The 25,254-nt window shown below is 41.8% G+C and overlaps 2 protein-coding genes across 7 annotated transcripts in view; one reads left to right on the top strand and one right to left on the bottom strand.

Annotated features, from left to right (window-relative positions):
• Window positions 1–18,164, top strand: part of CLOCK (clock circadian regulator) — a 134,445-nt gene extending 116,281 nt beyond the window's left edge. For 4 of the 6 annotated variants that reach the window (XM_032334342.1, XM_032334343.1, XM_032334344.1 and 1 more), the window contains 5 exons: window positions 787–939; window positions 1,965–2,174; window positions 2,880–3,085; window positions 7,272–7,521; window positions 10,064–18,164. In XM_032334342.1, the coding sequence (XP_032190233.1) occupies window positions 787–939; window positions 1,965–2,174; window positions 2,880–3,085; window positions 7,272–7,521; window positions 10,064–10,249 (1,005 nt within the window). In that variant the 3' untranslated portion in view covers window positions 10,250–18,164. The remainder of the gene's footprint in view (window positions 1–786; window positions 940–1,964; window positions 2,175–2,879; window positions 3,086–7,271; window positions 7,522–10,063) is intronic. The other 2 variants (XM_032334346.1, XM_032334345.1) reach the window with 2 other exon arrangements.
• A 453-nt stretch (window positions 18,165–18,617) lies between these two features.
• Window positions 18,618–25,254, bottom strand: part of TMEM165 (transmembrane protein 165) — a 31,283-nt gene continuing 24,646 nt past the window's right edge. Inside the window, exons 3-6 of the mRNA XM_032334348.1 lie at window positions 24,897–25,072; window positions 24,159–24,341; window positions 20,262–20,367; window positions 18,618–19,429 (exon numbers count right to left, since the gene is read on the bottom strand). Of these exons, the coding sequence (XP_032190239.1) occupies window positions 19,353–19,429; window positions 20,262–20,367; window positions 24,159–24,341; window positions 24,897–25,072 (542 nt within the window). The 3' untranslated portion in view covers window positions 18,618–19,352. The remainder of the gene's footprint in view (window positions 19,430–20,261; window positions 20,368–24,158; window positions 24,342–24,896; window positions 25,073–25,254) is intronic.

The raw sequence follows: 25,254 nt of genomic DNA, 5'->3' as shown, positions 1-25,254 counted from the left end.
AGTGTGAGCCTGACACAGGGTTCAATCTCAGGACCTGGAGACCATGACCTGAACCAAAATCAAGAATTGCAGGCTTGACCAACTGAGCGCTGGTCTTCCAATGCCAGTGTGTACTTGTAATCAGGCAAGATCTGGTTAGAAGTCAGAAGCCATACCAGAAATTTGAAATAGGGATGATAATTAAAAAAATTATTAACAGGGTAACAGGGAATCCTAAGTAATACAGGGATGATGGATGTAGAGAACAGCCACTAACTGTGAGAGGGGGGAGTATAGTAATGCAAAGAAGGAACAACTTGGAAAACTCTCCCAGTCCTCCTCAACTTTTCTTCCTCCAGGCCAAGCTTAAACTCAGTTTCCAATGGGGCTGGTGTGGCTGTAGCCACTGGATGAGAGAGAGGTTCACGGAGGTACCACAGACCAGGGCTGGAGTGCAGGAAGCCACCTGCTGGGTTACCAGCAGGAATTGCAGGGGAGCTTCCCATAAGGATGCCAGTACGACTTGCTGGAAAGTCAAGGGCTACTCCTTTTGCAGTATCCCTTCAGCACCATCCACGGACATGACTAAGTTTGTGTCTGCTGACAAAGGAGAAATGTTTATAGGGTCCAGCTCCAGTAGCAGAAAACCAAGCAAAGGTGGGTGAATTAGGAGCTGAGAGATAATGCATTGAAAACTAGTGTAACATTCTTAGCTTGTGATATATACTACTTATTTTTCACATCACACAATTATGAAGAGTAAATGATTCTAAAATATGTTACACTTTTCCCAAACTGGTACTTCAGTTTCAGTTTTCAGCTCAATTAGGAGCCATGCAGCATCTAAAAGACCAATTAGAGCAACGGACACGGATGATAGAGGCGAATATTCATCGACAACAAGAAGAACTAAGAAAAATTCAAGAACAACTTCAAATGGTCCATGGTCAAGGGCTGCAGGTAAAGTTATTATATTTGAATACAAACAAAACATGCTATTCACATTTTGGTTTCTTAGGAAAATTGACTTTTCTTAATAAAAAATGAGAAGCAAGAAATAACATTTCATCAGTTTAGTTCAATAAATACTCATTGGTTACCTACTCAGTATGATGGCATTTACACTCTGATTCATTCCTAAGAGTATTTCCATCAACATCGTTGTTTCTCCAAATTAAAGTCCTCTTTTTAGCAATCTAATTTTTAGTAAATTTAAACCCATAATATTGTATTTTGTGTAGATTTCTAAGTACATGTAGGTAGAGTTTATAAATCAGTCATCAATCATTATTTTAGTAAACTTCTGGTAGATAGAATTCTAGAAATCACAAGTAGACAGAGAGGCAGGCAGAGAGAGAGAGAGAGAGAGGGAAGCAGGCTCCCTCCGAGCAGAGAGCCCGATGCGGGACTCGATCCCAGGACCCTGAGATCATGACCCGAGCCGAAGGCAGCGGCCCAACCCACTGAGCCACCCAGGTGCCCCAAATTCTAGTTAGTCTTATTTGATCAGTAGACAGGGCCACTAAAGTTGTATCTTTCAGAAGAAACTAGGATTTTGGAGAAGGGAAACTAAGTGAAAAAAAGCTACTTCTGTCTGATGCCAGACATTATAAACAATGATTGATGAAAAACTGCCTGTCCATAGATTTTTGAGTAGCACTGAGTTGGGGTACTGCTAGCTGGTAGAACAAACAGTGACCAACATGTAAAATATTCAAACAAGTAGAGGTTTTGAAATTTATCACCCTTTTTCTGACAGTTGGAAACATGATAAGGTTATGGGATGACTGGAAGAATGGATAAGAATTGGTTTTTTCCAGTAATTGTTATTGCTAATTGATCACTGAAAAAGACTTAACCATCCTGTTATTTGCTTTTTAAACTTAATTTGTAGCTTGTTTTTGCTTTCTCTTTTAAAAATTGCTCTCATTCTTCTTTGTTTTTAGTTTACAAAGCTCATTTTAATGTAATCTTTATTTTTAAAGATGTTTTTACAACAGTCAACCCCTGGTTTGAGTTTTGGTTCTGTTCAACTTTCTTCTGGAAATTCATCTAACATCCAGCAACTCACACCTATAAATATGCAGGGCCAGGTCATTCAAACTAACCAGATTCAAAGTGGAATGACTACTGGACACATTGGCACAACTCAGCATATGATACCGCAGCAGACTTTACAGAGTACATCAAGTCAGGTAACGGATCAAGTGCAGTGAGCTCTGGAGTGTTGAGTGACGGAAATGTGCACTATTGCAGAAGTGAAAATGAAGATCTGTGTGAAATAATTCCATATTTTAGCTTTTAATAGTAATAATTAAAAGTTTAGTTTTGAGGGTGGTCATTAAAATATTTTGTGCCAAATTGTTAAAATGTCAATGTTATAAATGCTTTCAGTATTTTGACATTTAAAAATTTTGCAGTTTGTTAAAAATGAACATACAGGCTACTTCTGTATGTTATAAAGGTTTGACTTACAAAAAAAGGGTGACCAGGAAACACATTACTATGAAGAATAAGCTGTTACAGTAGTGATAGTTTAATCAGTAATCTGGGAAATTTGATGCAGGTAATTGGTATTCATTAGTGACTGTAAATCCCAAGACTTCAGGTGAAATCTATCAAGATGTCTAACATCCATCACTCACTCTGGGCATTTAACAGAAGTTCTAAAGTTCATAGTTTATATTCCAGCAAGATACTAAAGACTAATTCATTCTCAATTACTACAGGTTTTTTTCCTTTGTAGTTAGATTTCTCCCAGAGTAATATGTCCTGCTTCTCCTTTTTTGGTCATGTCAACTATTGTTAGAGTAATGAATAGTAGATGCATATTTCCTAAAAAAAAAAAAAAAAAAAAAAAAAATTCATTTAATTCATCTGTAATATCTCCTGTTTTCTAGCAGAGTCAACAGAATGTGTTGAGTGGGCACAGCCAACAAACCTCTCTTCCCAGTCAGACACAGAGCCCACTCGCAGCCCCGCTGTACAACACTGTGGTGATCTCCCAGCCGGCCGCCGGAAACATGGTCCAGATCCCGTCTAGCATGCCACAGAGCAGTACGCCGAGTGCTGCAGTAACTACATTCACTCAGGACAGACAGATCAGGTAGTTGCCATAATTCAGTCATTCCAAAGTTGTACAAATTGATGAATTAAAAAAATGATAGGATTTTTAAAAATTTGATTTTAGTTTGTAACCAACTCCCACCAGCATTCTTGAATTAGAACTAAACATGCAGAGGGGTTCTGGATGGCTCAGTTGTTTAAGCGTCTGCCTTCAGTTCAGGTCATGGGCCATCTCAGTGTCCCGGGATCAAGTCCCGTGTCGTGCTCCCTGCTCAGTGGGGAGTCTGCTTCCTCCTCTCCTCCCTTCTCAGGCTCGCTCTCTTGCTATCCCTCTCTCCTCTCTCTCAATTAAAACAAGAAAAATGCAGAATATGTCCATTGTTTAAGGATGTTATAATAAAACAGTAACAATAAATTTTGTTTCCTGTCCAGAAATGTTCTACTGAATATTACAGAGTCCAGTATCCATAGCACACTGTTACAGGAGTTTTATGCCAGGCTTTGAATGACTCTGAAACTTTCAACATTTTAATACAAATGTTGATGAGTTTTCATGCAGTAACAATGGCTAAGGTTTATACTCCCATGGTTTGTATGGGTTATGGAATAAAAGTAGCTTACCTTTCTTGAGTTTGTTGAGTACTGTGCTAGGTGCTCAAAATATACTCTCTCATTGAATTTTTTTTTTTTTTTTAAGATGTCTTTTATTTCCCAGATAAGAAAAGAATGAGTTGATAGTAATTTGGTTAGGGACTTGTAGGTAGTTAAAGGGTGATGAGTAGTTTCTAAATTTAACCCTGGGTATCTGATTTCAAAACTCAAGTACTTAAGTTTATAGTACACTAAACTTTTGTAGCCATTCTAGAAAAACAGGCATTTATGACTTATTTGAGTGGCAGTCCAAATAGTTGACATAGAAACAAATATTTTGAAGAAATGCCATTATTTCAAATTTTGGGGAAGCTTTCTCTTAACTACTGTGGGATCTCTATGGTCTTAAAATTTCTATTTTAAATACTTCTTAGTTTTTATTTTACTGTAATACAAGTAGGCTGCTGCTTTTATAATACAATTTTGTTGTATCAAACTACCTAATAGATTTGATTAAAATCCTATTAATTTCCAAAGAGTACAGAAGCTGTAGGATCATAGAGGCAGTGAGAGCACAGAGAGCTTATTGCTTCTCTTTGGAACTCAGTTCCTCAAGTGAAGTCCAACTTCTCGCTTCAACATTCTAAAAGGAGGTATTATGAATACCTCCCATAGAAATGTAGAGGATTACTTTTAAAGCCTGAGGAAGACAGCGTTAATCTAGAATGCTGATATGCATTTTGGAGGATACAGTTTAGCAACTATTTGTGGACCTTTTTTTTTTTTTTTTGAGGTAAAAATACATATTTCAGCAACCATTGGCATTCTACTTAAGTGAATATGGCACATTCCTTGTCCCAAGAGAATGATCAGACTTACAAGCCATAGAAGGTTAAACAAATCAGTATTATTTGTCATGATAAATACTTCTTCCTAGGTCTTTAGAAAAAGGAAGTTAGCAGTTTTATGGGTTGAGGCAAACAGGTGAAGAGAGGAGTGTGGTCAAGGCCAAGCTTCACAGAGGAGGTACTTGGCCTGAGTCTTAAACAGCTAGATTTTTTCATGTGGCAGGGACTCTCACAAGGGTATTCTGAACAAAAGGAATAGTGTATATGAAATCACAGAAGTGAGCGTTAAGCATTAAGTAGATTGAAGAATGTGTCTTGGTGCCAGAGATGGATGAAGTATTGTCATCACATTCTATCAGTGACCAGATAGGGGAATTTCTTTTAAGATTAGAGATAAATGAGCATTTAGTCCTTCTATGCCCAGGCCTCTTTGAAAATGTTACTTTCTCTTTGGGCATCATTCTCCATATGTCCGTTTTTAAATTATTTTCTACATATTTTTTGCATTAAGTAATACATTCAGCCCTGAAGTATATAAAATAAGAGTATTTTATTTTCAGGATTTGGTATGGATTCAAAAATGGATTTATTTTGTCTTACAGACCACATAAATAATAAAGTTAATTTCTACTAACTTTAATACCATTATGTACTTGACACGGTGTATAACTGCAGTGATGTCGTGCTCCAGTCACAGTGGAGTCATAGCTCTGTAATGGCCAATGTTAGAAACTAACTTCATCTCACAGAAAAGGCAAATAGAAATACTATTGTTCCCTGAACAGGTATCATTTTTTGTTGTTGTTTTATTAAAATAGAAGAAGGAAAGTGGGGAGGGAGCAAATACTAGTGAATTCTAACACAGTGGGTGTGTGCTACATTGATGAAGTTACAAACTGAGGATATTTTTATTCAGTGTTAGAAGGTCGTTTAATTTTGAATTATGTTCATAAGGTACAACTTGGAGTATAAGTATCTTCTGTAAACCTAATAGAAAGGTCTTTAAAAATCCCTTATGATAGCTTTAAGTTTATTTATGATTAGCAAAGTGAACACATGCCACATATAGCTGATTCCCCAGGTACCTAGAATTTTATAAAAGGAAGATATTTTTTAACAGGTTTTAAATTGTGGTAAAATATACATGAAATTTACCACATCGGCTATTTTAACATATACATTTCTTTGGCATTGAGTACCTTTATACTGTTGGGACCATCACTACCATCAATCTCCATAACTTTTTACTTACTTTTTTTTTTTCCCCCTCCAGAACTTTTTTCTTAGTCCCAAACTGAAACTCTGTCCCATTGAACAATAATTCCCCATTCCCCATTCCAGGACCCTCTAGGTCCTGGAAGCCACCATCCTGCTTTCTAAGCACATAAATCTATGACTCTGACTACTCTAGACACTCTAGATTACAGATGGAATCATACAATATGTGTGTCTTTTGTGACTGGCTTATTTCACTTAGCACAATGTTCTCAAGGTTTGTCCATGTTGTAGCATGTGTCAGAATGTTATTCCTTTTATTTTTAGATATTTATTTATTCATTCATTTGTTCATTCATTCATTTAGAGAGTGCAAGTGGGGAGGGACAGATGAGAGAGGATCTTAAGCAGGCTGCACATTGAGAGCCCAGTGTGGGTCTTGATCTCAGAATGCTGAGATCATGACCTGAGCCGAAATCTAGAGTCGAATGCTTAACCTACTGAGCCACCCAGGTGCCCCGATTTTATTCCTTTTTAAGGCTAAATAATATTTCATTGTGTGAATACACCGTGTTTTGTTACTCAATCATTGATGGACACTTGGGTTGCATCCATCTTTTGGCCATTGTGAATCATGCTGTGAACATGAGTGCACAGGTATCTGAGATCCTGCTTTCAGTTCTTTTTAGGTATATACCCAGAATTGGGATTGCTGGATCGTGGTAATTCTGTATTTAATTTTTTGAGAACAGTCCTACTGTTTTCCTTAGTAGCTGCACTATTTTATTATTCCTACCAGCAGTGCATGTTGTAATTTCTCCGTATCTTCACCAGCACTAATTTGTTTTATAATGGCCATCCTGACGGGTATGATTCACATTTCCCTATGCATCTTTCCATTTGCTTATTGACCATTTGTAGATCTTCTTTAGAAAACCATCTATTCCAGACCTTTGCCCATTTTTTAATCAGATTGGTTATTGTTGAGTTACAGGATTGTTTTATATAATCTATATCAGATATAGGATTTACGGATAATTTCCTCTCACAGACTAGGAGAAAGAGAAATTGTCTTTCCCTGTGCTGATAGTGTCCTTTGATACACAAAAGTTTTTAATTTTGATGTCTAGTTTATCTTTTGTTGCCTGTGTTTTTAGCGTCCTATCCAAGAAATCACTGCCCAATCCAGTGTCATGAGACTTACCCTGTTTTTTCCTAAGAGTTTCATAGTTGTAGCTCTTATGTTTAGTGCTTTAATCCAGTCTGACTTAAATTTTGTATGTGGTGAATGGGAAAGATCCAACTTCATTCTTTCGCATATAGTTGTCCAAAAAATTTATATTTTTGTTTGTGATCATTTCATTTTGCTACATACATTTTTGTTTTATTGGTATTCCCAAAGGCATCTTTAAAAACATGAAACAGGAAACGAAATTGGAACGTACAGCTTTTAAATACTAAGCGGGCAGTATCATTAGGTATTATCTTAGAGGAGTATTCAGCCCACCACCTTTGTAATATATACACCTTACACTTCTGACTCCCCTTCTTCTCTTTCTTTCCTCTTCACAGATTTTCTCAAGGTCAGCAGCTTGTGACCAAATTAGTAACTGCTCCTGTAGCTTGTGGGGCGGTCATGGTACCTAGCACAATGCTCATGGGTCAGGTGGTGACGGCCTACCCTACCTTTGCTCCACAACAGCAGCCGCCGCAGACACTGTCAGTCACGCAGCCGCCGCCGAGCTCCCAGGAGCAGCAGCTCGCTTCGGTTCAGCAACCGTCTCAGGCTCAGCTGACGCAGCCGCCGCAGCAGTTCTTACAGGTAATTCCCCCGAGGGGGAGCTCTCCTGTTTCCTTTTACAGAGTGAAATTAGGCACTCAAAGAACAACTTTGTAAATCATCTGAAAAATCCACAAAAGCTTATTGTATAAGTTAAATTTCCGGAAGGGCAGAAAGCTTGTCCTCGTTAGCTGTTCTTTCTTCCCTTGTTTGGTCTTTAGAAGACAGTTAGCTCTGCCATGGGCATACCCGCTTATCTGAACTACTGGATAGAATGAGTAGCTACTTGCTGTCCACATCACGGTACTTTATATAGAGCTCCGTCTGGCTGGAGTTTCTGGAATTCAAACCCTGTCTTCCTTTTAGTGGCCCATCAAACATGCGCTCCTACAGGCCAGGGGCATCAAAAGGGATTTTTGGAAAAATTAGAGGCCTTATCTTAAATTATTATGTTGGATGAAATCTTAGAAATGATGTTTTGGTTGTAAGTTAATGTCAGAGGAGAAATATTGTGGCGGTACACACACACACACACACACACACAGACACACACACACACACACACACTCTCTCTCTCTCTCTCTCTCTCTCTCGGTCAATGGAGTAAACACTCAAGATTAGCCAAAAATGCAGACACATATTTCATCACATATCTCCCGTATCTCAGTAGACTGGATCTGTTTATCTAAAGGGTAGAGAAGAAAGCTAACCTAGATTGGGATCCTCAGCTGGGAATTCAGCAGGATACGTTTCTGGACCTCAGCACCCTCCTTGGAGCGCACAGTAGCAGGTTTTGACTTCTGGAAATCCAGCTTCTTTGTTCTGGCCTACGGGGAGCAGTTTTGAATACAGGCTAGCCTAGATTCGTCTGGAGACCAGTCCATCGAGGCCAGCCACATACCGTATCATCAGTTTTAGAGTCATGCAGATGTATGATTATGTGTGTATGATGGTATGATTACAAAATTCAGTATTAGGCTGTATACTCAGGCATAAATGCATCCTTACTCTACCACCCTTAGTGTTAACGGTGCAAATAGAGTTCTTGGAGAGAACAGAAAACTAAAACAGGTTAATTGCCTCAATACCTCTGAGAGTCCTGATGACAGCCCCTTAGACCCGAAGCCTATACTGCAGCTCTTAGTGACTAGGTTAGCTGTTGTTATAAATGAATTAATAACTAGAATTTACAATAAGTTATCAACTGTTTTCTATAGAAAGCCATACTCAATGACAATTGAGCAAAACCTTAAAAAAGGAGAGAACCTGCCTTAAGATCTCAATCTCCTAAATCAGGGAACAAGGGCCCTTGCACAAGCACAAGAACAAGCACTCTCTTCTCCCCTGCTTCTCAAAGAATTCCAGAGACATGAGACCCCTAAAGAAGTAATATCAACAGTATCGTTTAGAAATACACTTCTGTGTAGAGAGTGAATATAAATTTGGCTTCTCTGATTATATAACATCTTGTTCCAAAATATTCCTCTGTTGTAATCCTGTAAAGCTCACAAATATCCTGAGTTTTTTGTTACAAAAGCTTTTCCTAAATAAGAGAAAGAAGTTTGTCCAGGTCTTTGGCAAAGCTTAAGCTTCCAAGATCTGCCCGTGTGTGTGTGTGTCTACGCGCTCGTGCCCTTTATATGCATTTGCGAAGGTCTCCCATCACAGTCCCGTGTTTGGATTAGGAGCCCTGCATCAGTTTGTGTTGCCAGTAGTGAGGAAGAAGAGTCATTGTAAAAGTTGGGCTAATTTTCTTTGTATCACCAGAAATCGTAATCAGGTGAGAGAAACCTCATGGAGTTGAGACTCGCCCAGGGTTACCCAGCTGATAAATGGCAGAGCACAGCTCAGATCCAGGGTTTCTGGCGTCCCATCCTGTGCCCTTGTTTTTTCTGTTGTTGTTTTGATTTTTAAACCACACTGCTACATATATAGGACTGAAGTCTCTCACTTTGCCCTCTTTTTTGTGGTACTTCTAAATAATAATGTTAATATTTAATCTTCATAAAGACCCACTGTGGAGGCACTTTATCTTTATTTTGTAAATGAAGAAACCGAGGCCCAGAGAAGTAAGTAGTTTGAACAAGTCTCCCAGTCTTGGGAATGGCTTCGCCAGTTTGAACCCAGCGGCCCACCCTCTCGGCTCCTGAAGGGCTGCTCTGACCAACTGAAGGAGCCTGCGCGGAAGGCCCTGTCTGGCTGCGGAGTATCTGTGTTTCTTGCATTCTCAGCTGTGCTTGCATTTTACTCATTTTACTTTCTGCTTAAAATTGCGGTCTTTAAGGTGTACAAAGGGAAAAAGTACGTGTGGTTGGTCTCAAGACATAGAATGCTTTCTATACCAAAAAATATCTAGCTCAGTTCCCTTAAAAAATAAATTTAAAAAAATTCTATATTGTCAAAAAGAAAGGAAATCTCATAAGCATTTCCCAAAATATTATTTTTAAATGAAAAGATAAAAAATGATGTAGATTAGGTGGAATTGAAGGATTCTGTCCCTGTCCAGAGTAGAAAACTTGAGTAAATCTTGATGTGAACAGATTAACCGGGTAAAGCAATGCTGCATAATGCACTTGTCTTTTAGACTTCAAGGTTGCTCCACGGGAGTCCTTCTGCTCAGCTCATCCTCTCTGCCGCGTTTCCGCTACAGCAGAGCGGTTTCCCTCCGTCGCATCACCAGCAGCACCAGGCTCCGCAGCAGCAGCAGCAGCAGCTGCACCGGCACAGGACTGACGGGCTGAGCGACCCTTCCAAGGTTCAGCCGCAGTAGCACACGCGCCTCCTCTCTGACCTCGGGGGAGGAAGGGGTTGTCCAGAGCAGTTGCTCAGACGATCTGAGGCTACAAGGAAAAGTTCCAGCAGTTTCACAAGATGCAGTGTTGAGTGTTGTAGTTTCTGGGATTGGTTAGCAGGGAAAACGCTGCCTAGAGCTCCAGATGTCCGTGCAATACCAGCCGGCAGGAGAGGATCACGGGGCCATAGCCAGTTCTGACAGTGTTTTCCTCGCCCAGCAATTTTCTCGATGGAAAGAGTGTATTGCCAAATGTTAAGAAGCTCAGCTATGAAACATGACCTCCAGTCAATCAGAAAGGCACTAACAATGTTAGTAACTTTTAGTGGTTCTGTGCCTGTTTCTGTGTTACAGAGGACACACCACTATCACGTCAGGGGTTGCTTACAATGATGCCATGAAGACAGTCCAGTAGATGCAGTAGCCCCTTCCCCATTCCCTCTCCCTTTTTCAGATAATGATTGGATAGTCATTAATTTCAGAATGTTGTGTGGTTCAAATTCTCTATGTGTAGATGTTGTAAAAAATTATGTATATGTCTGGATAAAAGGAGAAGAAAGCAAAACATTTTGTAAGCTGCATGAAAGCATCTCCTCGTAGGTCTATTTCCTTAGATTGACACCATGTACAAACCAGTACTTTCTCTGATTCCCCTTTTGTTTACAACACAGTTGTGTTCTACTCACTTTCCGGGGCACAAGGCTTTTTGTTCATACTTTGGCTGTGATGTCACAGTTTGTTCCGTGAGGTATGATGTGCTGCTGGGAATGGATATTTTTTTCCAGGTTAAATTATTGAAGCAACAGGATTTCCAGAAATATCCCTCATTTCATTATTTTTCATGTAGGTTTGAGAATAGGATTTGCACTGCTTTATTTTAGGTGGTTGGAAGTTTTGGTCACATATTTTGATATAGTTCATAGTTGGAAATAGTTGTGTAAACGGCTTTCAATAAGCCTGAAAGTCATTTCAAGAATGTTCCAGTTATAGGAGTAAAATTTGCACACAAAAGATTTTAGGCACTTTTTAACATTCTCACTGGTGGGAATTTTAACTTTTAGGATTTGTTGGAATCTTTTTATTATATCCTTCACAGTTTCAATGCTTCTTTTAGTCAGAAATGATTCAGGGTTATTTGAGAGAAAAAAAAAAACCCATAGTGCCTTGATTTTGATTCAGGTGATAACTCACCATCTTGATCTCATTGTCTGGTTTCAGTAGCAGTTTCGAAACCTTAGTACATTTTTAACAGCATGTGGGTGTCAGTGCCATTAAGATTCTCCTCAGTTCCCAGGAAGACTGCTTTGAGTCTCTTGGACTGGAGGTACAAGTAACTTGGGGTGGGGGGGTGACATCCTAACACTACCAGAGTCATTGATATGATCACACAATTATTTCCCTAAATCAACATCTTCCTTTCAAGCTAAACAGTTAAGAATTACCTGTAAGTATTTTCTCAATATGATGTTGATATTCCTACAAAGAAAAAAGAAGGGGTAGGAATTGGCTTTGCCTTCACTGTAACAATAGAATATTGTAAACTCACATGCTTTCTAAACATGAACTAAGATTTCATTTGGCAATATTAGATTCTAAAGGGAATAAATTCCAACAGAAATTACATAAAGCATTTTATAGATTTTTATGGTACTAAAAATTAAATTTACAACTATAGAGCAAAGGATAATTAATGGAAATATCTTATTAGAGTATCAAAAATTATTACTGAGGAAAAGGGAGGATGGCAAGCTGGTGATAGATCAAAATTGACCTTAAAAGAAAATGTGTAACAGAACTGAGGCTGTTAAGCAGAAGGTTTTGAGCAATGAAAACAACCTACTACAGAATTGCTCTTAAGCTCAGTTCTTAGGACTTTTCTGTCCTCCACTTTGCTCTCGTCCCGAAGGGATATACTTTGTCTTTCTGTAGACAACTGTACTTGGGCACACTTAAACTAAAAAGTTATATTGAAAAAGAAAATAACCAAAGAAAGTTGGTACCTACCCTTCTACAAAAGAAGTGTCACTAGATACCAATCAATAATTAACATATCAAGAAGCTCCTCTTCTAGCTACATGATCTGGAGGAAGAGATTTCTGACTTCCTCATGAATGTCCCGAACAGGCGGCGGAGTGTGTGTGTAACTCGAGCACAGGTACACAGAGACGAAACTGATGTGGCACAATACGGCAACAGTACTGATTTTCTCCCCTTTCAAATTGCCTTTCTCAGCCTTATGCCATTCCGTATATATTTGAGTTGTGCCTCATTTGTTCATTGGCAGTATCTAGCGGTATGGGTGACAGAAGATACGAAGAACTGTTCTGTTGAGATTTATCCTCTAAACACCATACTTAGAAGGAACGCTGGCCAGCTGCGAGTACTGTGTACTTAGGTTAACAAAGGCAAAGCGTAAGACAAGCCACAAGGTAAAGCTGTAGACTGTTCACATTCTCCTCTACCAGTTCCTTCAAGTATTTTCCATATTTGGGAAGGAGAATTAGACAAGACGTCATTTTATAATTCCTATTGTTCTTCACAGCTCATTTTTGCCCGTGGAATGGATTGCTGAATTTAAAGGAGCGGCTAGCTGCTGTCCCTTTTCCGGCAGTACGAACCGTTGTCCTAGAGCGAGGGAGCACCAGCTGCCTCGGCCCCTTCTGTGTTTTCCTCCTGCTTTCCTTGAACTCGGGTTGCAGAGCTGTCCCTCCCCCCACCCCCCAGTCACTGAGACTTGACGTGCTGGTGAAGATTCCGCAGTTGCCTCTTGTTCATTTCTGGAGCCAAAGTTGTTCCTTAAAATCCCAAATCTGCGTAATGAAAAAATACCAACTAGAGACACCTTTCGGCTACTTCAAGGTCATTACCCTCCCTCTGCTTTACTCTCACAGAGATTTGATTTTTCTTAAAAAACATCTTGTTCTGGGTGGCACGTTTTGGTCTGAAACTGTTGAAGCCCTGGGGAAATGTTAGCTGCTCTGCGGCCACCCTGCTCGGGACACCTCGAGGGAGGGTGGCGAGGATCAGTCAGGATGCTGCTGAGACTGGGGTCAGACCAGAACCCGGACACTCGAAACTTACTCCCATTTTCGGTAGAATACATCAGAGAACAAGCTAACAGGAGGGATGGGGAATGCACGTGAGCAAATCCGACCCTTCGCCTCCAAACTCTGTCCTAAGCTGAGGGGGTCATTTGCGTCCCATGCTCTGCTTTGTCACTTAAATTTGGTTTAGGAATGTACTAGAAATCAGAGGATGCCAGGGACTTTGAGAAGTTGGTTATAGAATCCTCTGTGCGGAACAGTGAAAATGTGATTTGGTTCCTGCCGAAGCACGAGTTTGTGGTCCTTGCCTTCAAGCGGTCTGCTTGCGGTTCGCTCGGGCGGGCGCGGCGCCCTGCAGGGCAGGTGCTCCGGGGAGGGGAGCCTTTGTGCGAGAAGCCTTGGCAAGGGGCCCCTTCAAGTAGTACTTCTCTGGCCCCACACAATCCTTTAAAATGCTTTTAAACTGGATATTACTCGTTTTCTGATGTTTCCACTACAGTGAGGTAGACCTTTTCGTTTTTGTAAGGAGGAAGGCAAACAGCATTTTACTCGAGGATTGACCATTGCTCCCTTTTTCTTTTGCTCTAGTTCTTTGATGATTGCAAAAGTTTGTCAGTGAACGTTTGTGTAAAACTCATTCGAGTCTGTGACCTTTCCGATATCTGTGACCCTTCTCTTCAGCCCCTGGAGTCGATGTTGGAAGGTGTAAACACTGGAAATTACTATTGCCGAGTGAGTCTAGCCAGGAGTAGGCGGACTGGGATTTCCAAATGGTGGAAAAGAAACAGCACAAAGGCACTTGCCATTTTACTAGTGATTGGAGAGCGAGACCCTCTGAAGTTTGTTTGGGTTGCGTGAGCATTCCTCTGAAAGGAGCTTCTGAAATAAATGCAAAGGAAAAGAGTCGACTATTTTTATAGCATATTTAATATATTTGTATATAACTATGAGTATAGTAGGAGCCCTCCACATGCCTCCCCCTTTTCTAAGTTTCTCCCCCTTTTGCCATAGCACTCGTAGAGCCTCATCTGCATGAGTAACGTGCCTGCTGTCAGCCTACCACAAGATAGTGCTGCTGCTTCCGAGACAGGTGAGAGGACCCACCTCTCATGCCCGGGGATCCGTTCTGTAGGACGAGCACACACTCTCCAAACAACATACCGCAGTCTGAAAGCATCATTTTGAAATGTAACAAGCACTTTATTGCAACTACTCATTTTGATAAAGTTGATTACCTTAGGCATTACCATTTCTAAAGGATCCCCGAATCATCACTTAGGTGAAATTTAAAAATAACACATTTCTGAGAAATGTTTAGATCCAGTGAACCGTAGCAGGTTTATGGGAGTGATATTTCAAGGTAGCCAAATGAATTTTGACTTTGGTTTTGAATGTGGTGGAGTCAGGAGATTGTAAAATGCCTAGTTCCATTTCGACACTATTGTAAACCTATCTTGCCTATCGTGTGGACACCAAAAGAGACCAATGAGCCTGTTTATTTTCAGAGGTCTAGGAAAATTGCATCAGTGTGAATAGATGTATAGAACTAACCTAAAAGTGACTGGTAGTAATATTTTAGAATACAATAATTTCAAAAATTATTCTGGGTGTTTTAAATGTGCTCTGAAATGTTGGCATGTCATTTCAGTGTTTCTATTTGAATTGCTCTTGTAATATTTTTGCACAAAAAGGACTGAGAAAAAGACTACTTTGGTTGAAGAAAAGTATAATTTGGTCTTATTTTAAATGTCTCCTGTGGAAACACTGGGGATGCATTTTGTTGGTATAGTTATTAATTCAGGATATTCAAAACAGTATTGAACAGCTCACAAGAAATTAAGCAAACGTGGACGTTTAAAAATTAAAACTTTCTTTCCATGTGACTGTTTTTGCATATTTTTCCCCTTGTCGTAATTTAACACTACATTCCTTGTTTTTCGTAAATAAAATAATACTCTGCAGGTTCTGTTTTGAGTATTTAACAATATTTTGTAAGCTGCCTGTTCCTAGAGAAACAGTCTTTAGTGGAATAGGATAGTCTATGAAGAGACTGTTTAAGTGGAATCCATCACCACCACCAGCAAACACTGAGGTGCTGCATTAAGTGACAATCAAAATAGTGAGTATTTATGGAAGAATTTAGAAAGTGATTTTAAAGACGCAATTGCTTTGAAAGCAGTTCTCTGGGTTTCTTGAATGAAAATGGCTAAATGTATTTATTTATATTTTAAAATATCTTTTGTGTTGTTTTCTCATCAAAGTGATTTCACAATGTCATGTATTTAATTTGTGGTTTATTTTGTTTTGCTTTGTGATCTTTTATGTAAAGTACTGACTCTTCTTACCTGGGGCGCAGTCTCTGGCCCTCACAAGGACTGTCCCGGGCCAATCCCAATCTGTGTCACTTCAGGACGGCAGTGCGGGGCCCAAAGCCAGATGCCCTTGCACTTCCTCCTGTTCTCAACTCAATTAAGAAAAAATAAAGGTAACTCCTTCCGAATCTGCTCTGTATAGCTCCAACCTTTTTCTAGTTTCACTTGCTGCCTTTTCTATTTTATGGGTACTTTTTATATGATTACTTCCCCAACACAGCCAAAGGCCAGTATGACAGAACCAATGGCACACACTGTGTTTTGCCCATTTGGGGAAATGTTAGTAAGATGATCAGCATCTTCTAATGGCCGTCACTATCCTATCCATATTAAAATCCATTTAAAGTTCTTAAATATAGGTGGAACAATGTATGTGCACTGTACTCTTCTACAAAAAACGTTCGCTGTTTTTATATAGTGACTGTTGCTTGGACCTTTAAAAACAAAACAAATCCTTCATATACAGCACTATCCAGTGAAAGTAGTGTTTGAGCCTTTGAAGCTTAGAAACTCTGAGGATGCTTCTTACCCAGTATACGTTGGAACAGAATTTTCCACGTTAGGGCTCCCCGAGTGAGTCCCACAGGCCAGGGACAGGGCATACTGTCTAGTTCCCAGGACCCCTTCAAGAATGGTAATGAAAGCATGTCAACCACAAGTTGGAGCTAATCATGTAAAAAATGTTCAACTCCGAGGGCTACATTGAAAATGAGATGTTTTCAAATGTATGCTTTTAAATTTCTGAGGAAACAAACTGTGACATCGCTTTTAAAATGACATTCAGATGTCGTATGTGTGTGTTGAGTTGGTCTGTGCGGGTGCGACTCACTGCGGGCAGTGGTGCCGCCTGTGCCGGAGAGTCCGGCGGAGGGAAGGCTGGACCGCCCCGGGACTGAAGCACTGAGAACGAGACAATCAAGCAAAAACAGTTGGCCAGGGAATGTCCTTTTTTTTTTTCAAAAAAAATTTCATGTCAGCCAGAAGAGCTGTAATTCTTAGACCATTCTAGAAAGATTTTGAAATCTTACTTTACTATGGCTGAAGCTAGGGAAGGACCTCATGTGGCACTTGCACATTCAGTCTATGTAGAGATTGAAGCCCAAAGATGAGTCACATTCAGTGCTGTACTGAAACCAGTTAGTGCAAAAAAAGTTTTATCTTTGTAAATTTTTAATTAACATCAGTTAGTAGCTGTAAAAACATACACCAAATTCTTTCTCATGTTCTGTGTGGTTTCTCAGTGTGCTACTATTGACATCGCTGCCCTTACTGCTTGGTTCTTGGTTTTAAATAAAAATTAGATGTAGCCCATTGTTCTTAAACCTCCAAAAGGGTAGAGCTATAAATGGCTAATTGACTTTAAGAACACCTACTTTTCCTAAAGCAAACATTTAACTGAAATCCAAACTGATTAAAAAAAACGAGACTGACATTTTCTAGGTACTGTCTTCTGCCCAAATCCTACATTGCACAGAAACAGGAAGGGATAATGAATGGTTTCCATGGTGCTACGTTAGGTTCTCTGATGATTTGCATGAGCTGAGTTTGGAAGTACAATATTATATAAAATGTGGATCATTCTGTTACCAACTTACTGTTGACTGCCATTTCAATTTGGTGTTACAGTTGCTTACCCTTGTTTTTCAGAGCTGTCCTTTGAGAAGAGGTAAAATGTCTTATTAGCCTACCTCCACTCGGGCCTCTTGGTATCTGATCATTTCTCCAGCTTATGATGTGCATAGTTTTTTTAAAACTACATGTCCTATTAAAATGCTCTTTCCCACAGACTCTTGTAATGTTTTCAGAACCGAAAATCATAGCAAAAGAGCCAAGCAGTAGCATTGGTTGTTTTTTTTTTTTTTTTTTTTGTGAATGTAAAAATAATTAGATCCAGACTTTGTTTCCTTATTCAATTTTAAAAATAAAAAATACCTCAGTGCTATGTTTTTCAGTATCACCTGCATTTCTCAAAAAATAACACTTGCTTTATGTGGCACGTAACTTACACGAATCACATTATTTTGGATTTTAAAGGAAGACTATTAGATATTTTAAAATCAGTGACATTTTCTTTTATTATATTCAGCAATGGAGTCTTAACAGCATTTGCGATTTTTACCTTGTACCTTCAAGACTGAGCTACCAAATTCTGTGAGTAGTTATGTCCTGTTAGAAGGTTGTGGTGCCTCAGAAAGCTACGCTGTTATTCAAGGACCGCTCCCGGCTCGTTCTCAGGCCAGGCTGTCTGCACTGCTGGGCCGGGCTGTGATGGTACCAGCTGCTGCCTAACAAGGAATCATCCATTCTCTTCTTGCAGAAGATAAAATGTAATTATTTGTTGGCCCTGTTTCTAATCATCTAAGGCTGTACTAGGGGAATCAGTGGTGTATTCTGGGGTCTTGCCTGAAATTTCTCTGAAGTATTTCTACACGTGGGCCTTGTGTTTACAACCGTATAATGGCCCTTGTTATGGTGGCTAGAGAACTCCTTGAAAGTTTCCAAAAATGACTTTTTCATCAATATGTGCTGTTGCTACTTTTACGAGGCTATTAAACAGCAGGGCTACTGCGCATGGGAACAGAACCAAGGAGGCTGGGAGAAGTGGTGATCCTGTTTGGATAGAATCATTAATAGTTAGACTGACATGACTGTGATTACTGAAGTCAGTGTGATAAAAAGACTGGTGGTTATGGGCTCTAGAATCAAACTGGTCTGACGCACTGTTCTACCATACAACTTTTTTTTTTTTTTTTAACCTTGTTAGTAGCTACTATGTCCCAGAGCGATCTGAGGTAGTTAAAGACAGGCTTTAGAAGATGCCTGGCTCCTGTTTTTTAACATCAACTTTAGAAACTGGTCTATAAGTATTACTACTACTTTGATAAATTACTGTTACAAACTCACTTATAAAATGCACAAAGGAAAACAAGCTCTGGTCATACCACTTTTATTTACACTGTATCTATGTTACATTGTTTATTCAATATAGAAAAAATATGAATACACTCATAGTATTCTCTTTTAATTTAGTAATTCCACATTGTCAAATATTGACTGTTTTTATATTGGGTGTCCTACCCAATTAAAAAGAAAAAGAAAAAAAAAAGGAGGGAGAATGGACCTAGCAAACAATTCTCATCATAACAGTAATACATTATTCATTCTTAAAAAGAAAAACCAAGTTTTAAAAGACTTTGTGATTACACTGCTTTCTGGCTTAAGGAACTTCTTTAAAAGCTAAAAATTCATTCCTCCCAAGAAAACTTTTAAGGCAAATCACTCAGTGATCCAGGAGAAAACAGATCTAAGTCATTAAAGGGGTCGGTGCTAAAAGAAAATCAAGGATAGACCCCATTGTACAGTGGTTCTATGTATCGTTGTCCTACCAGAAAACCCAAAAATATTTAAAAAAGAACAGTGACCATGTGAACATAATTGTGCTGGAGAAAAGAAAAACCCACACTTAGATATCAGGTTTCTTAAAAATCCATGTTGCAAATAGAATCAATGATTACTTCTTTCGGACGTAATACTTTCATTAAATGGGACAAACTCGCAAATCAATGCTACAAAATACAGTCTTTTCCGTCACTTTTAGTTCTAATGTACACTATGTACACAAACAGTTACCTATCTTAAACGAAATACAAACGAGCAAACGGCTTGTTAAAAACCAGAATCGGGACTTATAAACAGTGCAGAAAAGGCAAAGGCCAAAAATACGATGCCGCCTATGATGGTCACTGTAAGAGAAGAGAAAAAAAGTGAAGTCAGGCAAAATTCCTCTATGAGGGAGCTCAGATGTCACCCATTATTCTTCCAATCTCTTGAACTAACCTTGAAAATAAACTAGAGACACTCAAACCACACTTCCACAGCAGAGAATACTACATACGCCTGACTGGGCAGTCATCATCCACTGCTTCTCCAGCACTGTTGCCAGAAACGACAATTCTATTATAATTGAGACAGTGCTGAGAAGCAGCAACAGAACTCTAACTCCTCTCAAAACCCAGTTATGAAAGAAAATGTTCAATAGCCTCTGACAAGCAAAGAGACTTTTTCTATTCCACTTGTAGGCCCTTTCAGCTACACGGGAACTCTTCAGTGGAATCCGTAAACCGTCTCCACCTATGAACCCCAATCTGACAAAACACGTGGAAGGCCTGGAAGTTTTATTTCCCACGTGATGATTTTTTTGCTTAAATACACTGATAAAAAGTGACTATAAATGCGATAAGGCTTTTACATGAATTTGTATTTTACTAAATCTATGCATGTAAAAAACAGTCTATGTGTCCAACAGCAGCGGCAATGAACTAGACCTCTAGGAGATCATCACTGCAGAGACCAAGGGTACTCCAGAAGTAAACACTTAAACTCCCCTTTCTCTCTCAGTAATTCTAGAAGTTAAAACAAACGGTATTGTCTTTGTAATTTAATAAAAAGGAGTGCCTGGATGGCTCCCAATTAAGCATCTGATTCTTGATCTCTGGGGGAGTTCAAGCCCCGAGTTGAGAGCTCCATGCTGGGTGTGGAGCCTACTTAAAAAAGAATAAAAAACCAAAGACTCACCAGTTCTGACAGAGATTTTCTGCGCAATCATTCTTCCTCCAATCACTGCCAATCCGGTGCATAAGCAGTGGCCCACTGTCCCGCCCACGGCGACACCGTACGGGTCCTGGAAGCAAGTACAGTAACGCTCATTTGAAAGCAGCTGAAATGGTTACCTGAGAACCGGCCGCCACTGAAAATGGAGAACAACAACAGCCTAAAAATAGCTCCACGGGTTCAAGTGTATAATTTATGAAAAGTGTAAGGGCTGCTCGAAGGGGATATGTTCCAGCTACATCTAGGAATAGAGCTACAAGCGGCAGAAATGTTTCTGAGATCAAAATAGCACTAACACGGCCTTTCGGCCGCTGCCGCACCTCATTCACTGCGCGGGACCCGTGCTGAGGGGACCGGGCCCAGAGCTCTCCCCTCGGGCGCCGTCCGCTCTTCTGAGGCGGCGAGGCGAGCCCTTCCGGCACAGAGCCCGCCTGCCTTCCCTCCGGTGTCCTCAGGGCTTGGACTCAGCGCCAGGAACGTCGTATTCATTCCGTCAGTGCTTGCTTCCAGCACAACATGGAGGTGCTCAGACTGGGAAGATCAGCCAGAGCTTTCCAGAAAAGCAAGCCCTGAAGAACGAGCAGGAAGATCTGACTGTTTTGTGGAGAACAGAACATACTAGGAGGCAACAGGCCACTGATAAGAGATGACTTCCGACCATGTTAACATAGAACATAACATGGTAGAGGTCAGCTCGGGAAGGACCCTATCTAAAAGCTTAGAATTTGGACTTTTTAAAAAGATTTTACTTATTTGACAGAGATCACAAGTAGGCAGAGAGGTAGGCTGGCAGGTGTGGGGGGGAAGCAGGCTCCCCGCCGAGCAGAGAGCCCACCATGGGACTTGATCCCAGGACCCCGGGATCATGACCTGAGCCAAAGGCAGAGGCTTGATCCCACGGAGCCACCCAGGCGTCCCAGAATTTGGATTTTTTAAGACACTGGTGGTTTTTTAGCCGGAGAGTCACAGAACAGGTTTATGCTTTAGAAGTCCAGTGCAGAGAGTGAACTGGAAGGGAACTCGAAGGGAACAAAATTAAAGGTGGTCAAGGGAGATGCTATCGCCTGGACTTGGGGAGGGAGACTGGAAGCAGAGAAAACCAGGTAGATCTGGGAATTTTAGGAGGCGTAAGTGATCTACCTTAGTGATAAGGGAGTGTTAGGTGTTAAGGAAGAGAAAAATCAGGCCTGACATCCGTATTTCCCACCCACAGTTCTCTGGATGAATTACAATACTACCAGCGTGACTTAAAGAGTTACTGGAAGGAATGAAGACGGGGTTTACGGTGCCAACGGGAGTTAAGAGCCGAGAGGCTCAGAGCCAGTTGAGTCCAACGGTGAGTGAACTAAGAGAATGACCCTGAGCGCGAATACAGCCGAAGGCAAGCAGCCGCGCCGGACGACAGTGGCAGAGCGGCCCCAAGAAGCCGGCGGCGGCCAGGCACTGCGCCTCCCGAGATAGGCCGCCCCGTGGGGCCGCCCCGTGGCTGCAGGGAACGCTCGGCCCCACGTCCACAGAGCCGGTGCGGTCAGACGCTGGGGGCCAGTGGGTTTAGAGGGCAAGAAAATGGACCAACACGCGTTTCCCCTCAGAGCCAAGCCCATGAGACTAGGGGGAGAGGAGGGAGGATCTGGAGGAGAACGGAACTGAGGGAAGCGGCAAAACCCCTACATGAGAAAACGCGCGCATGCCAAAACGCTCACGAAATTGGGCTGGGAGAAAGGCAAAGATTTCAGCAACCCAGTGGGGACGTGGAGCGGGGCGGGGATGTGGCACGCAGCAGGGACAGCACTGCCACTGAGGGGCCGGGGGGGCTGCGCTCCCCCGTGAAGTGGGGGGCAGCAGCGTGGGACTGCGGCGCTCAGATGCTGCACATTCGCGCCTCTCAGCTGGCATCCTAAGACGGGGCCATTCTACTGGAAAGTGATGCTTGAAAAATCAACAGATTAAGTACAATTAAAGTGTCTTTGATACAGAAGTTTTCAGTCTTTGTCATTTGCCAAATTGATTTGACCCAGGAACCTCGGAACCTTATCCCCTACCCCCCCTTTTTTTTCCAATCTTAGTACCTAATGAACATCTCAAAGGACACAGTGTTGGAAGCAGAAATAAGGTTCAGATTAAAATGAACTGAACTGCATTTCAGCATGGTTTGTATAAAAAATTACAAAAAAAAGTTAGGAATGTTAAGGGAACAAAAACAGAACACCTGTATGTCTGCTCCTGAAGAGCTCACCATGTGTCCCCTCGGTGCTGGCAGCAGGGCAGGTGGCTGACGGCGCTGTGACAGGGCCCCTGTGTGCCTTCTCTGCTTCCTCCACACAACCACTCCATGAAGTAGAGAAATGACCCATCTTCAGACAAAACGGGGCGCAGTGACCTGGTCACAAGACACAAGCCTGCTCGGCAGGCACCAGACTGCCAGATAGTGGTGGGACCGAGGGAACACGGGTACAGCAGACCCGGACCTTTCATAAGGCCCTCCATGCCACACAGACGACACTGTTAACAAAAATGCAGTGATTTCTTCCATCATGACCGCCCACCACCACCACCGCCACCACCACCACCACCACCACCACCAAAAGCTCACTTTCACGACCCAATCCTGGCCATCTGAAAGCCAATAAAAAAGGCTAGAGATCAAAAAAATACAGGGCACGGCCATTATGGGGACATCTTGCAAGAAAGTTTTAAAATACAGGACTTGAGTGAAAAACTGAGTTACTTTTGTTTTTTTAAGTACAGCATTTTTTTGCTTCTGGCCGGGCCTGACTTCAGCCCTGTCCTGGCCTCTTGTCTGAAACTGGGGCCGATGTTAAGGAACTTGTTCTTTTGTGGCAGGCGTCCCCCAGGTGCTAAGGACACCTTCAAATCAAGCTCGTTATCTAAATCCTACCATTGGTAAAACGTGTAATTTAACAGATATAAAAACGACCCTGCATTCCGCTAAGACCAAGAAGAGAGAGAGGAGGAGCAGCAGCGCCGCCTTCCACCACCCCCTCCCAGGACATCTTAAGAAACTGGTGTGAACGCTAAGACGCCTCATGAGAAACTAATTCCTACCAGAAGAAAGATTAAAATTTTAAACCCCCCCCCAAAGCTATCTTTTAAATAAGTGGCATCTGACAACTACAAGCAAGATCTAGAAGGAAACGCGCGAAGGCAGAGAGCCTCAGCTCCCAGTCCTTGCCCCTGCTACCAACTGGCTTATCTTCGGACAAGTGGCCGAGTGTCTGTCTCAGGTTCTGCATCTTTAGAGCAAAGGAGAGGACAAAATGCTCAGAAATCTCTTCCAGTTTAGCACTCAGGCCTTAGTATTCGGGGACTAAGATCCGCCAAACTCTACATCCAGAAGCAAGTCAAGTGTAACCGCACTGGCCAGAGACAAGCACTGGGAACGTCTCAAGCTCCCGTCTTCTGCTCGCCGAGGAGTGGATACTCCCAGAACTACCCAGAACTTCATAACTAAATGAACTAACTTCCCCACGCTGGACAGTTAGGCTGCTGTTAATGTTCTACTGAGAGGTATCTTGTAAAGCGACCCCCGCTCTGTCTAAGGAGAGACAAAACCAAGTCAAGGCAACTGGCCCAGTATCATCCCAGCAAAACCGAAGGGAAGAGGATCAACGAGAGAGATGTAAAGACGCCAGTTTGGCCGGGACACAGAATGCCATCTGATGCAGAAATGGGACACCAACATTTGAAAGAGAATCAGGATGATTAGGTCTAAAACAGTCCGGCACATGAAGCAGTCCCTCGGCCCAGACTGACCGTCCAGGGTCCTCTGGAGCAAAGTAACATTGTTACGCTTAGTCTCACTATTAATCCAGAAGCCGCCGTTTCTCAGGTATCACTCACCTCTCTGGCTGCCAGAACAATTGTTGTTAGTTGTGAGCGATCACCCCACTCTGCTAAGAATGTTAACGTCAGAGCCTGAACAAAGATGGGCGAGATAAAATGCAGCCATCTTTTCTGGGGTATCGTCGTGCTGGCTCCCGTTTCAACATCTCCTGGTCCGTTTAAGAGCTTGGTTCGCTGAAACTAAATTTTTAAAAGGAGAGAGAGAGGGAGGTAGATTAATCCCAGGAAGCAAATCAAAATAGTACAAAATTACTTAATCTTTCTTTTAAAAAGTGTTTAAATTTTATGGACTATGCTCCCAGAAACTAAAATTACGTGACCCCAAACTTTTCTTCTGAACCTCTCACACACCACGACAAACATTATACTCTCAATTCTCCCACTCCTCTGCCACAAAATCAGGATTTACTGCTCACTCACCCTCCTCAATGCTGTGGGAAGACACGTAACACACGTAACGCATAGTTCCTGCATCGCGGGAGCTTGTCATCGCCAAGGGAAGCGTCTGCCCACACGAGGTCGGCACTCGGCCTAGCGCCCCTGCCCACCACAGCCCCACTCGCCCCGAGTCCCATCACGGACAGCTCTGAGATCGCAAACCGGGCGCGACAAGGCATCTCTGGGTGGCCCGCACACATCACACGGGGAGGGACAGCCACTGACGAACCTCAGGACAGTGAGGGTGCTTAGCGGAGTGCTTTTTTGGTCCAGATATTTTATACTGCCATGACTTACTTCCTCGTCTTTTTTCTTTAATTCCGCTTGAACTTCTTCTAGTTCCTCTTGACCTTCATCTGGACTCATCTTCAAGCCTTCTCGAAGCATTCTAATGCCAAAGATGGCAAATAACGCCGTGGAAACATAGTACGTATACACTCTGGGGATGACGGTGGTGGCGTAGCCGAACAGAACTGGAAGAAAACGCAGCAGTGTGTCCAGTGAACGAGCATGCGCACAACCAACCCACGCAGTCGTGCACTTCGGGAATCCTAACTCAGCCCTGGTCTCGGGGCGCCTGGGGGGCTCAGGTCATGACCGCAGGGTCCGGGGACCAAGCCCTGTGTCTGCTCCTGCTCAGCGGCAGAGCTGGCTT

The sequence above is a fragment of the Mustela erminea genome, chromosome 2 (assembly GCF_009829155.1).
Source record: "Mustela erminea isolate mMusErm1 chromosome 2, mMusErm1.Pri, whole genome shotgun sequence".
Classification (NCBI taxonomy): Eukaryota; Metazoa; Chordata; class Mammalia; order Carnivora; family Mustelidae; genus Mustela; species Mustela erminea.
Note: the sequence above shows the minus strand (reverse complement) of the source record. Positions and strands in the feature narration are given on the sequence as shown.